The following is a 13,427-nucleotide window of genomic DNA, read 5'->3' on the forward strand; positions in this document are numbered from 1 at the left end:
CATTCTCCTATATTATTATATTTTTTCCAGAAAATTCTTTGTTGTGGTACAACATCCTCATGCGTTACTTCTCACAATATCAGGTCACTAAGGCGCTGAGAAAAAAATGGTGCGTGCGCTAAAAGAACGATTCTCAATTCTCCGGTGATTGGTATCGGGATCGGACCAAGGCTTCGCCTAAGCACTTTACGCGAAAATTCCGTCGAAACAGCGTCGTCGCACCGGATCAATTTGATATCCGAACTATCTGTGACGGCGATTTCTGTAGAATCGAAGTGCTTCAGCGAGTGTTTTCATCGCTCTCAGTGATGGCGAGCGGATCGTTCTCGAGTTGATTGCTGTTCAAAATAGCATCGCAGGCGTATTTAAGTTGACTCCTTGCTCGTTTTATCTTTCTTTACATTTTTTAAACATTGCATGGTGTCCTGTAACCTGAGGTGTGAATCTACACTTAAAAACTACGATTTTTTTGTCACCACTTACTCATATTCCCTAATCCCAATGGTTTTGTGATCCTTCCGAGAAATTTCAACAAAGACATTTCTTTTTACGTCGTCTATCCGAGAGAGAATGAAAGTGGCTGGGAATCTATGCTCCCTCCTGGTTCGCTGTTCTACAATCTCCTTCGTAGCGAGATCACTCCTCTCCAGCCTTAGCGGAAGTGGACGCAACGTCCAGGATCCGATCTAAGATTTAGCGATGACACCAAAAGATCTGATTTTTGGTCGACAACGTCTTCAGTCAGCTGTCTGGGCAGCTGCTCTGGTTCAGTGCCAGACTTTCGGCGCCTCTTTTGCTGTTTTTTTTGCTGTTGAATTTTGATAAAATTGATAGGATTTTTTCTGATGGGATACGATTGATGTGTCTGTCTATCTCAATTTCCTCTCTGGTGTTGTCTGAGCTGAAATTTCCCGAATTTTCGCTGTAGCTAAGAGTTTTTGAAAATCTACAAATCCATAGGTTTTCTTCCTTTGGAAAAATTTAGATTTTTACATGTCACCATATTCACTTTGATAACCCTGCCTAATTATCTAAAGTATACTCTCCGGGTTTGTTTGCTAGTAGGAAGGAAATGCATCCAGTTTTGTTTCTCTCGTTTTTTTTTTATGCTTTTTTAATTTTTTTTTATTTTATTGGTTCTCATTTTTCAGTTTTTAGTCTTGGGAGCGAAGATTTCAACTTCTAGTTTAAATTGTCAAATCCTTTGCTTGTTGCTAGTCTCTGCCAGCTAAATATCCGTCAAATTCTTCATTTTTGTTCAGTCGTGACTTCCATTCTTGGAAGTAGCCACTTAAAATCTTCGACACTTTCATTCGAAGCGATTCCCACCTTCGCCACGTTAACAGTGGCGCGTTCGGCGCAGCGCAAACCGCAAATCCTTTCACTTTCGAAATCTTTAAAACATCATTCCTCTCAGGACTCAGGTGAAAGTTCTGCTATAGAAACTTACTAGAAAATTTATCTGCTTTTTAATTTTTGAAAAGAGTTCCTGAAGTAGGAAGCAGTTAAAGCATCAGGAAGATCTGTGTATACATAGTAGCTAAACAACAAGTGAATTATAGATTCATGCCTGCAAGTTACCTTCCTGGCTAACTATATAATTCACAAATTACTATTATTAGTTGTAATTGTAATTGAATTTTTGTTAAAAGCACAAATCTACGCATTTCGATAGGAAAATATAAAAGTACAGACCAAGTAGAGCTACAACAGAGGACACAACCAGAAATAGATCTGTACCCGGGATCGATTTTCTAGCCATTCTCAGTATTAATTGAAAATACGGATAGTATTTAACAGAAATACTTTCCCAACGAGTTCGGCTTTTTCGAATTCGAATTACTCATCCATGAAGCTTGTCGCCTTTCCCTGGTGCCGTTTGCGCTGGAGCCGCTAGAGTGTAAGTAATACTTTTTATGCTGGCTGGACCCCTTTACTACGAATGCGTTCAACTAATGTAGTGCAGTGAACAACTGTTCTTCGCTGATCGACACTTCTCAGCAAATTGCGAGAGAGAAAGAGAGAGTTTTACAGGGTCGTTGCTGTTTTCGTTGTCCTCACAGTCGTTCTTTGCTGCCTTCTCTCTCGTAACGTCTGCCAGAAGTGAATTCTTCTCGGTGAGTTTCATGAATTTTGCAGAAATGTTCTTTGGAACTCTGTTTCGTGAGCTGTTTCACATATACGTATACGCAATGTAATCCGATTTTGTACATACACAAGGGCACATTTACATCATCATCGTTCCAGAGAACCCCGTATAGTCAAGCTAGCTTACTATGTGAATTAGGTCCTACATTACTTCGGACACCACCGTAAGTAGTCGTAGGTAGTTCCGAGCGTCGCATACCACCGTCCTAACCACTGAAGATTTATGAGAATGAGCGTGCACGTCTCGTGCCTACTCTCTAATTTCTTTCTCTCTTCGGTGTCATCCTGAGGCTAAGTAACGCTTCCTCCTTACCTTCGAAGGTGAGGCACAACTTGTGATCTCTGTAATTGTCTCCTTTCTATTTTTACTGATTTATTTGTATTATATTATTGTATTATGTATCGTATTATGTATTATTTGTATTTTTATAAGTACTTTTCTTATTCAAAAACAAAATTTCAGCCTCCAGAACTTTTAGATTTTTCTTCTTCTGGTAGGAAGGCTCCTTAAGGAGCTTCTATAGAATTCATGTCACGCTGGAATTCAACTGCAGAATCTAGGATTGAAGGCAGCATACCACAAAATTAATATTTCCACGAATAGATATGGTTGAGGTGTAGCTCACGAATATGAGCACGATCACACTCGATTCCTCCTAAACATCCTGAAAAACGGCGTGGAGTATGGCCCTCTCGATTGGATTTTCTTACGAGGCACTTAACATAAGCGCCGCATCTACGAGCGAGCGAACAATCACTGGCCCTGTCAACGTTGATCTGTCGCTACTGGTCGCTGGAAGAGGCGGTGCGTATGTCTGCTCTCACACAGGTTGTTGCTAGGTGTCCCGTTGGAAAATCCGATCAACAAGGACATTTTCCGTCCTCAGAATCTCCGCCGTTTTCGGCAGAGATCTCAACATGGTCAATTGCGGCCTTCACGTGTTGGCTTTAAGTTAATTTTGTGAATCTTTGAGAATTTCCCGCTACATCTATTATACTTATAAATATTCATAGGGAAGAAGCTGTTCTTAAAAAAAAAACCATCCATTTGCAATCCTCGGTTGTGTTTTCCAATTTTTAATTTCTGGAAAGGATCTAAAGTTCACTAATTATTTTTGGAAACAGCCAACAAAATATTTTCAACAGTTGCAGACAGAGAAAAGAGAGTTTCTCTTAATCCACTCAAATCTACGTGATGTTTTATGGTCAGAATAAAAATGATTCGAGTGAATTCAAGTGATTTCCTTCAGGGAGTTAGACGGGAAAGAAACCACGAGAACAACTATACTGTGTAATAAAAAAGAAGAAAGATGGAAACTTTCACATCGGCTGTAACGTCGTGAAAGAGTTTTGCTACTTTTTACTTTTTTCTCTTCCCCTTCTTTCATTAAAATCTTAGCAGAACACAGCAAAATGCTGGAAATATTAGGTTGCGGTGACTGAGCGGCGGGTGCAGTCTGCTGTCGAAAGTTTCGCGAATTTCGCGCAGTTTTCACGAGCTTTTTCGATTTTTGTCCCGGTTTATCGAATCGCTGAATCTCGTCTCGCTCTCCAAATGAAAATCCTCGGTTTGCCACGAAAGTATTACACCTAAGACGGATTTATTCTCACCTTTAGCAAAATATTCATGAAGCAGTGGTTGTTTTACACGACATTGGATATAAAATTAATCGCACTGAAGCAGACCCTGTAAGATGTTTTGCTGAATCTCCAGGAAGTTCATCACTCCTCGAAAGTCACTCAGCTATCTACCGTGTTCTTGTTTTTATTTTCTGTGATCTCACCATCTTTGTTCGAATATTTTGCGAAGTAATCGTCGTTAATCTCTATTAAACTTTTCTGCATGGAATTATGGAATTAATTCGGCATAGTCTCTTCGGTTTTACGATTATCAAAACGAGAAACACGGAAATGTTCTGGATTTTTGAAGCTAGAAGTCTCTCAAAAACACAGGAGAAGAAATAGCAGACAGTAAGGCATTACAACGCAGTCGAATCTACAAAGCTTCCTAATCGCTGAACTGTCTCTGCTTCCTTTTTATTCCAAGTTCTGTTACGCTTAATCCTTCCGCTCTCTAGAATGTCTTCCTCGCCTGAACAGTTTCTGGAATGAATATTTGTTTTGTACGTGTTCAAGCTTCCTCAATACATATCTATCCACAACCTCGGTTTTTTCTTTTGTCGGAGCCTCCTAGACAGCGGCGATGTTTTCTGGTTCGCATTTTAAACTCGGAGACCACTTGTAATCACGGCTTTACTCATTTTCTAACCGTAGTTTTATTTTGTGACATTCGCAGATGTTTCCGATGCTTCCCTCCTCATCACATTCGTCGATGCAGATCTCTAGAAAAAGGTATAAACCTGTCTTTATCTCTTAATCACACCCAAAAGGTCAGCCCTTCTTTTGCGCGCATCGACTCTCCCCTAGTTCGGCCTATCAAGCTCGTAAATATGTAGAAAAAATGCTGTCTCTAAAATAACTACTAAAAAGTAATTGTGACCAGAAAAGAATTTTTCCGAAAGCATACAAGACTGACTCACTCTGAGTTGTGGCGAGCTCAAAAAAAAAAAAACTCTATCCACTTCGGTAAGTACGTTTCGGTTCCAAAACTATGGTTTTTTGTTGCTGAAAGAGTTGTGAGATCTTTTGCACGTAAAATCAGCAGCTTTTGTCTGCGGTGTAACAACTGGCAGCTGAAAAGAAATGAATGCGACCTATGCAGGCAAAAAAAAAAATCGAAAGTAGTTGCAATAAATTGACCTTTAGAAACGTTCCCAATTGCCTCTCTAATTGGAAACCACTTTTTTGGATAGTTATATGTAATTTCAACTTTAATTCTTTATTTATCACACTTTTTTGTTTCACTGTTATCCCACTTTTACTTGATTAAACAACGAAAAAAAATCGTTAATTCCAGGAGACGCTCTGAGCGTCCGTATCTGATCCAGAGATGAGACCATGACGCACCAAAGTGGTGATATTGTACTACTGTTGTACTACAAGTGCTGTTGTACTTGCAGAAAATGAGAGACAGTTTCCAAATTAAAAACTTAAACAGGGAAGAAAGGTGCTGGGACTGAACATGGGGAAATATGTGATTTCGCTGACGTTCGGATACTTCAGCGTTCGCTCCCGAGGTACACAACGCCTCGATGAAGTCGTAAAAATAGTAAGACCGAGCGGGAACAACAAGAAAACAATGAAGAAGTCAGAAAGAACAAAGAAGTCAATTTCTTGATCAGATGGAAATAGACGTGGTCATTTCCTGCAGCATGGCCACTCCATCGGATACATATCTACGTAATACAAATTACTTTTGCATGTCATCGACTTTTCTTTTTGTGCTGAAGCTCGCTCCAGTTCCAATGATGAATTAACGAATGAATGGTTTCATGAATGAATGAGCGAAGCAGCACCGTTTCATTCACTTCTCTCTTGTGCTGGATCAGCGCACAGCTAGCCGGTTGCTCTTTTTTTTCTCACACACGAACACCAATCACTCTATTTTTTTCTCGGCTAGCCATCAAGACGTAGCAAATCCGGTTTGGTTAGCTTCACTTCGAAATGTTTTCCTGCATTTGGATTCGCAACATTTCATTCCTCTACTCGTCCCTCTATTCGTTTGTTCGTTCGCTCATTCGATAAATTTCCAGTAACTCAACCCCAATCCACTCATTCAAACTTGCAGGAACTCATAATCACTCGGTTCCTTTGTTGTATCAAGTACCTCTTGTGATATTCGTAGAACTCTATATTTCTTGATATTTGTTTTTTGTTCTGCCTTCCTCCTCAAACTGCAAGAAGATTTGATTACAATCATTCCTATGGATCTTTTAGCTTCGTTGCATTCCGGAAAACCATCGTGGACCGGATCGTTTTTCTTCGTTCCGGCCCGCTCCTTGAGCGCAAACATTGAGTCATTCATGTGGAAACGGTCAACTTCTTTGAGACATCTCTCGCAAAGGGACTCTCAAAATCCACTGTTCCTCGCGTTATTTTCGATTTATTCCTTCTCTTCAAGTTCGACTTTTTTTTTTGTTGGTTGCGTTATTAGGCCAGACGAACACGAACACAAAGACCAACAGTTCAGATTTCAGTCGAGAACATTTTTCAACCAAATTCTATTCTTTTCTTCTTGAACCTGAGTATTCTCTATGTTGCTCTACAGGCTTTGCCTCACAAGCTGTCATGTGGAACTTTTATTTTGTTTTGGTGCTTGACGTTTGTGTATTTCTCCTCTTCAGATTCCTGAAAGTGTTGTTCTGTTTCCATATCACTGAATATCTCCTATCTTCCGCAGGAAAAGTTAGCGACGGACACGAACGGTTCAAAGATTGTCACTAATACTCTGGATGGTTATTAGTCCTCGGATTACTGATAATCGCCAAACACACGTTCCAGTCGTTTATAGTCCGGTTTTGAGGGGAAATCCAGAATATCGGTACTTTGCTAGTGCTCCTTGCGTAAACACTCTTATCACTCCAGCATATATTGTGAATTAAACGTCAAACGATTGCAGAAAGACCCGCAGATCTTCGGATTTGTCTGACTGAGTGTTGTTCTGATAGCACAGTTTTCAGTCAGTTCCCAAAGTTATCCGATCAATTCGCACCGTTCTCATGTTATTCTGCTTAGCTATTTTTATATATACTTTTCTAAAGCATCTAATACACCAAACGAAGGAATATTGAATTTGACGTCAGCTCAGTCTGAAGTTCAGGTTCCTCGATAGATGTGTCAGGGACAACCTTCTACTCAGGATAAGCTGGATAAGGGTCGCCTTCCTACCATTGCGTTTCTCTCTATCATGAAAATGTAATCTCATTTTTTACCGACCTCCTACTGCTTTGCGGCATTCCATTGTGTGGGCGTTCCGAGTTGGTGAGAAAGGTGGAAAAAATTAAACAGGTTACGGGATTTCGTTGAAATCTGAACGTTTAAAATTACAACAACTTATGCCGTGTCGGCTGCTTCTTTATTTCTTACCGATACAGCTGTTTTTCGAGTGGTTGCTGTAGCCAATTTAACTTCGTATTTTCATAAAGATACATGGATTCTTACAAAGCAGGTACTACTGTTTCAAAAAAATCTTCAAAGGAAAAACCGCAGAGAGTTCCGAGTTCCAGCAACGTTAGTTGCCCCACCTCCTCACTCCTGGGTGAAGTTACAGAAGTGGAAAACAAGATACGTAGTTTTGCACCATATATATGCCCTAGTTTTTGAAATTTTATTTCCTGGCACTAGTCTCTTGGAAATATTACAGTTCGAGACAAATGTGCCCCTACATGCATTTTGAGGTTGTCCATCTCTCAAGTTGTTCACTACAGTCCTATAGAACTCGTGAATAACCGGAAGTTAAGTGCAATTTTGCGTACGCTTACAAATCCTGCTAAAGTCCGGCGACAATTCGGATAAAAATCTCAAAGATGGTATCGCTTCCACGATGCTGTTCTTCGCATCATTGCTGTTGACGTTGCTTTGATTTTTGCATAGTTTTGCAACATGGTAGGCAGGGGCACTTTGAGTTCATTTTGAGCTTTCTGAGGCTCTCCGCCCTCATAGTGTTACTATCTAGTGAACTGGTTTTTTTTTTCGTAAAATCGTCCACAAAATGAAGTGATTAATTTCCATTTCGTAACGAGAGGCGAAGAGGTAATTTAGTTCTTTTCACAAATGAGCTACGAGCTCACCCCTTTAGGATCTTGTACTTTTTCTAATTCTGTCGTTATCTGGATCAGTTGTGTATCTTTTTCCACAGATAACTGTTGTCAAAATTGTTTCGCGTAGCAGTGCTACACATTATCCATTAACCTACTGTTGACTTTGCAGAAATGTCCCTTTAAAACTGGTGTGACTGGTGTGTGAGTGAATACCTGTTTGAGTTCGATCTTTATCTACAACCTTGAACACAAATCTTTTCTTGTCTTCTACAGGGAGAGTTGTTGTGTTGCGATGCTTCTTCCAGATGGTTACGGTAGCAGAGAATGTTCTCTCCCTTTTTCATCAAAAGCGTCTTATTCTAAGACTAAAACGGTACAGTATTCCCAGAATGTCGGACAGTTTGCTGGGTTGAAATGCGATTGAAACTAGTAGTAGCTTCGATGACTGTAATGACGTCTTTTGTGTGGTTATCAAGATCGCGATGACGTCACAGCGCCCAGTAATTACTTCAACTGAGGATCGCCCTCTATTATGCCAGGAACCTCTTCTAGAAACTTCTCTGCGTTATTTTTTGCTCGGATTTGGTCGTTGCTCTATATTTTCCAGAACTTTTCTTCACTACAGCGACAGCGCCACCCTCCACAAGGCCCACATTCATTTTCGTGCAAGTTCTCTTCGCATTCTTTGATTTACAAATTGTCTGATTACCAGTAGAACTGTGTGTTCGCCGATTTCATTTCTGATCCCGCCTCCTGACGGAGATGATTTTGAGCGAGGTCAAGGATATGTAGGACTCCGCTGGACTATCTCGACCCTCATTTGGCGATCTCAATGCGCGACCAGCGGTTCCCATTTCCAGCTAAACCTAGCTCGAGATCCATCCTCACTTCCTTTATTTTCTTCGATTTTGAAGTTCGCAAAGCTTGATCCTCTTACCAAAACCTGCTCTGCAGTCTGGACATGAGTCTGCACCTTTTAAGAACCCGTCATTCTGAACGGAGCGCGTTCTACTCGTCCACCGGTCGATCTGGCCTTGAGATCTACGTCTCCAGCAATCACTTCACTTTTTTGATCTTTTGTTGAGTTCTCTTGTACTTTCTACGTAGTTCGAGTCCATTTCACCGACTCAGATTTTCTCAGATCACATTCTTGGATTTCACTTTCTCAGATCACATTCTTGTACATAATCGTTTAAGAAATGGTTATATGCGACATCTATCTTTATACAGCCTTAAAATCTTTGATTTCCTCGGTGAGGCAGTCGCTCTTCCTCGTTTCTACCCGCAAACGGCTCAAAAACCGTATGAAAACTGCTAGGTAACACGGGAAATTAAAAATAAACAACTTTGTTCCCAATATATCTACCCTTTCGCTGCAAATAAAAATTTTTGGAGCGACGAACAGCTGAATTTCTGGTTGAAATACTTACTAAAAGAATTTCTCTTCCAGAAGCCAGAAACGCTGAACCTTTAGACAACCGACAAATCTCCAAATTCCACTGATAACTTGCCACTTTGCTTGCGAATGTCAGCAGGGATCCTCTATTTTGTCTGCTCCATCCATCCTCCATGATCATCGCGGCTGGAGCGTGTACTAAGAGAACCGTTAATCGGTTAACGTCACTTATTCGCATAGCGTAAAACTGAGCGAATAAAAGTGCGGCGTATTTGGAAACAAGCCTGATATCATGGCTCCACATCTACGCATTCAACACACGCAAGCGGCTAGTTTGTTCCAGTCTTTCTCCTCGTCCAGCGAGCATCCCTCAACCAGAACTGCTTCTCCATTAATGGTGCTTGGTAGATTTTTCGTAATCAATCATTCTTCGCTTTTTGACACTATTATATGAAATTAGAGTCCTTTGAACTTCCGGGATTTCCATTCGAGAACGCTGAAAAGTTGATAGCCCACCTGGCCTACGTCAGGCACCAAAAACGATCTCTGTTCATCAATTTTCGTCTAGTATAAACTCACAACATATCGCTCCATGGCGTGTTTATTGTTGCATCATCCACCTACTAAGGTCAAGAATTCAACTTCTAAATTTACGAAATTTCCTGAGAAAAATACCCGTTCTCATGAAATTCGATGCAACATTACCAGCGGTTCCGAGGAACATGGGATGGCGGACAAAAGTTTAAATTTTTTTTTTCTTTTTTCTATTCCTTTCACTTTTCGTTTTCTTTGAGTCAAATCTCATACATATGTTCAAAGATTATGTAGCAAATGGATTTTCGTTTCAAAAATGAAAATAGCAGAAACAAATAAAATAGAATAGAAAGAAATTTTGCAGTTTTTTGATTTCTTGAGAAGGGCACGGACAAACGTTTAGCAGTTTTCAGTTCTTCTTTTATTTGCCTTCTCTTGCCGCTCTTTTATCACTTTCTCCATTTTCTTGAAAAATTTCTTCGCTTAAGTTATGGATGAAAAGCACAAAGTTGTTCTAAATATACAAGAGCTAATAATCAAAGCCGTTTTCTCGGGATCAAAAAAGAAAAGAGTTCCCTTGATGTACATCCAAGCACTGACTAGTTGTCAAAGTTACTAGAATTTGTCACATAGACAGTTATCGAAGAAATATCTGGAAACGGTTGACCAAAGAAAAACCACTGAAAGAATTGATAGCAAGATTCACACCAGTCAATGTTCAAAAGGATCTGGCTAAATTTTCAAGAACTTCCGTGTGTCTCCCAGGATCGTCCAACGTCGTTTATTTGCTGAAAAAACTGTTTTTTTAGAAGACCATATAACCGTTTTTTGAATGGAAATCCATTTGTTACATTACTTCCAAGGATAAGTGTTAGATTTGACCAAAAGAAAACGAAAAGTGAAAGCAAAAGCTCAAAAAAAGTGCTAAACTTTTTTCCGCGACCGCATAAAAATAAAATCGAATAAAAACGTGAGTGTGTCAGGGTGAGTTATCAAATCCTCGAGCGAATCTATTGGACACTGGCTATTCATGGAATTTTCCTGTAGTAAGTGAGACCAAAAAAAAACTTTCTGAAATCAAATTAAGTTGAGATGAGCAAATCAAATTCATTTTCAAAATTCAAATGAGCATAAACTACTACGGTTCGTAACAACCGAGATAATTAAGATAGGATTCGGGTTGGAGATCGCGAGTATGACCATAATTAAATAATTCACCCTAGTCGGCCTGAAAAACGGCGTAGGAAACGACGTTAGTTCCTAGAAGGTACATTGAGGTGTGCCACTCTTGTACACGCACAACATCCGTGAGGTGCCGAAGATGGATGAAACTTCCCTAGCAGCCTATTCAAGAACGTGGCCGCGCTCACACTCACATTCTCCACCCCAAACTCTATACTCGCTCAGAGACACCAACTTCGTCAGTTTCATGATATTCAGTCCTTAAAGGCCTGTGACGGTTTTGACGAGGTGCGAAACTCACAGCGAAAGTGCCAAGTTTGATAATAGATTGCGGAACCCAGCGTGGTTCCGCTCATTTTTCTTGACTGTTGCCAAAAAAAACGGCTTGGAACCACCTTAGTTCCTACGAGTGTCGTTAGGACGCGCTCCTATGTATACGTTTCGGTAGTCTCAGCAGCCTATTCATTCGTTTCACTTGAATAGACTGACGAGAAAACTTCATTGATCTTAGACCGCTTGCACTTGGATGCGGCGCGTGCGTGACGTATTGCAACTGAAATCTGTCGTGAAAAATGTCGTCCTCCATGCCATTTTTCTTTTTTTTTACGATGATTAGGGAACGATGAGCGAAAGCACGTTGGAATTCACAATCCACTACCCGAACTCTACGCTTTCGCTGTGGAATCCGCATCACGTTAAAATCGTCATACGCTCCCTTTAATAGGAGACATCACGGTACAATAACTGACTTAAAAGGACCGAATGCATCCGAAAACAGATAAGGGAGATCTGCAACTTCACTTTTATCTTCAGCGCATGAAGCGTTACGAGTCCGAAAATAACAGGAAATGTTTGTTTGCAAAACAATTTTTCACTGAAAAAACATTCAGCCTGTGATTCCATCCTACTTCCCTAGCCGCATTACCGTTTGATAATGCGTCTTACGTTTTTGTGAACCATTGAAAATTGTTTGAAATGGAAATTGTTTCGTGAATTCCTAGTCGACAGAATCTGTGCTGTCAAAATGAAATCCATCAAGATCTCCTAATCCTATTTTGCTGGTCCGAAATCTACGAGTTGGACAGAGTTGCTGTATGGACAGAGTTTATCTAGCGTTCGCGTTGTTGTGCATGACTTCCATCTTCCTTTTTCCTTACAAGTAATAATCGTCCAGAATATCTGTAGTCATGAGAGAAATGCAAGAGATTTTTTTGCTATGGTGTCGTCGGATAATAGATAATAATGGAAGGTCTTTAAAAAAAGGCTAGAGGTCCAGAAATCGTCAGTTCATTGCCCTTTTCCTTAACGACATCTCATCATTCTTCTGCAACCTTACCCATCCACAACCACTTGTCTGCGACCGCATAAAAACATCTTTTCATCGACACCTGTCGTACTTCGCTCTCGTTACCGGAGGCTTCTTATGTGTTCAGTTGTGAGGTTACTTTCTTTGATGTTTATAGAAATCACGAAACTGGTTTGACGTATACGTGATGCTCACATTCGTCGATACCAATCGGAGGTGAGCGAGTTCCGCTTCTACTTTCATCCATTTCTGGTGAATTTCATTTCTGGTCGGTTTTTCGCATACTATTATTGTAGCTATTGTAGAAGCTCATTCTGATTGTTTGGCATCTGAAGTGATTTTTGGGAATCCTAGTTCGAAATATGTTTTCGAACAGGCCTCCACATTTGATCAAATGTTTCTTCTTTATTTTTCATTATTTTTAACGTAATTCAGTGTTTCGTGCACTCCAGGCTCCAGGAAATCACTTCAATGACAAAGTACGGTGCAGTTGCGTAAGCTGCTGCGCTCGAAGCGGAGCGGTGGAGAAAATCGAGGTGGGACCATCACAAACTGCAGCGAAGAATGGCGAAGGTCCCTCCTCGAGTCGTTTCAACGACTGCGCTCCACCGCACCGCTTCGAACGCAGCCGCAAGCGCACCGTGTTTAATGTCGTTTTCCCTCTACTATACGTGTCTCTGTGTGTGTTATGAGTATTTTTTTTTTGATTTTGCTACGCCATCCTTTTGCCAGACTCTGGATGCAGATGTCTCTAATGGCAGAAAACCTCCCAAAGCTTCCAGGTTCTGTAATTTTTTCTGTATTTTTAGAAGACTCCCTCGTTCTATATCTTATGACGAAGCGACGAAATTCCTAGACAGAAATGACAATTTGGTAAAGTTTCCTTCCTTAAACGCAGCATACCGCGAAACGATGCCGGGACCTTTCCCACGGAGGAATAGAGTTACGGATGTAGATCACAAGTATTAATGCGATCAGACTCAATTCCTAGTTGTCCTGAAAAACGACGTGGACTAGCGATAGACAGCGCCGGCAAGCCTATCGATCGATCCGCTGGTAGCTTGCGCTCGCATACGTTACTAGTAGTTAGGTGCTTCGGAGAAAAGTTCGATCGATGAAGGACAACTAAGAGGGATTGAGGGTGATCGCGCTATCTTTTCTTTATATATATTTACGGATTTCAGGTGGAGTATTCTTATAC

The 13,427-nt window shown here is 40.6% G+C and overlaps 1 protein-coding gene across 3 annotated transcripts in view; it reads left to right on the forward strand.

The window, feature by feature from the left end:
- Nucleotides 1-699: 699 nt before the first annotated feature.
- The window catches only part of RB195_004063 (uncharacterized protein), a gene marked incomplete at both ends in the record, with an annotated part of 32,315 nt that continues 19,587 nt past the window's right edge, over nucleotides 700-13,427 (forward strand). For 2 of the 3 annotated variants that reach the window (XM_064178396.1, XM_064178397.1), the window contains 5 exons: nucleotides 700-765; nucleotides 1,801-1,900; nucleotides 2,035-2,117; nucleotides 12,384-12,442; nucleotides 13,036-13,099. In XM_064178396.1, the coding sequence (XP_064033027.1) occupies nucleotides 700-765; nucleotides 1,801-1,900; nucleotides 2,035-2,117; nucleotides 12,384-12,442; nucleotides 13,036-13,099 (372 nt within the window). Of the gene's footprint in view, nucleotides 766-1,800; nucleotides 1,901-2,034; nucleotides 2,118-12,383; nucleotides 12,443-13,035; nucleotides 13,100-13,427 lie in introns of those variants that run through there. The other variant, XM_064178395.1, reaches the window with a different exon arrangement.

The sequence above is a fragment of the Necator americanus genome, chromosome I, assembly GCF_031761385.1.
Source record: "Necator americanus strain Aroian chromosome I, whole genome shotgun sequence".
Taxonomy (NCBI): Eukaryota; Metazoa; Nematoda; class Chromadorea; order Rhabditida; family Ancylostomatidae; genus Necator; species Necator americanus.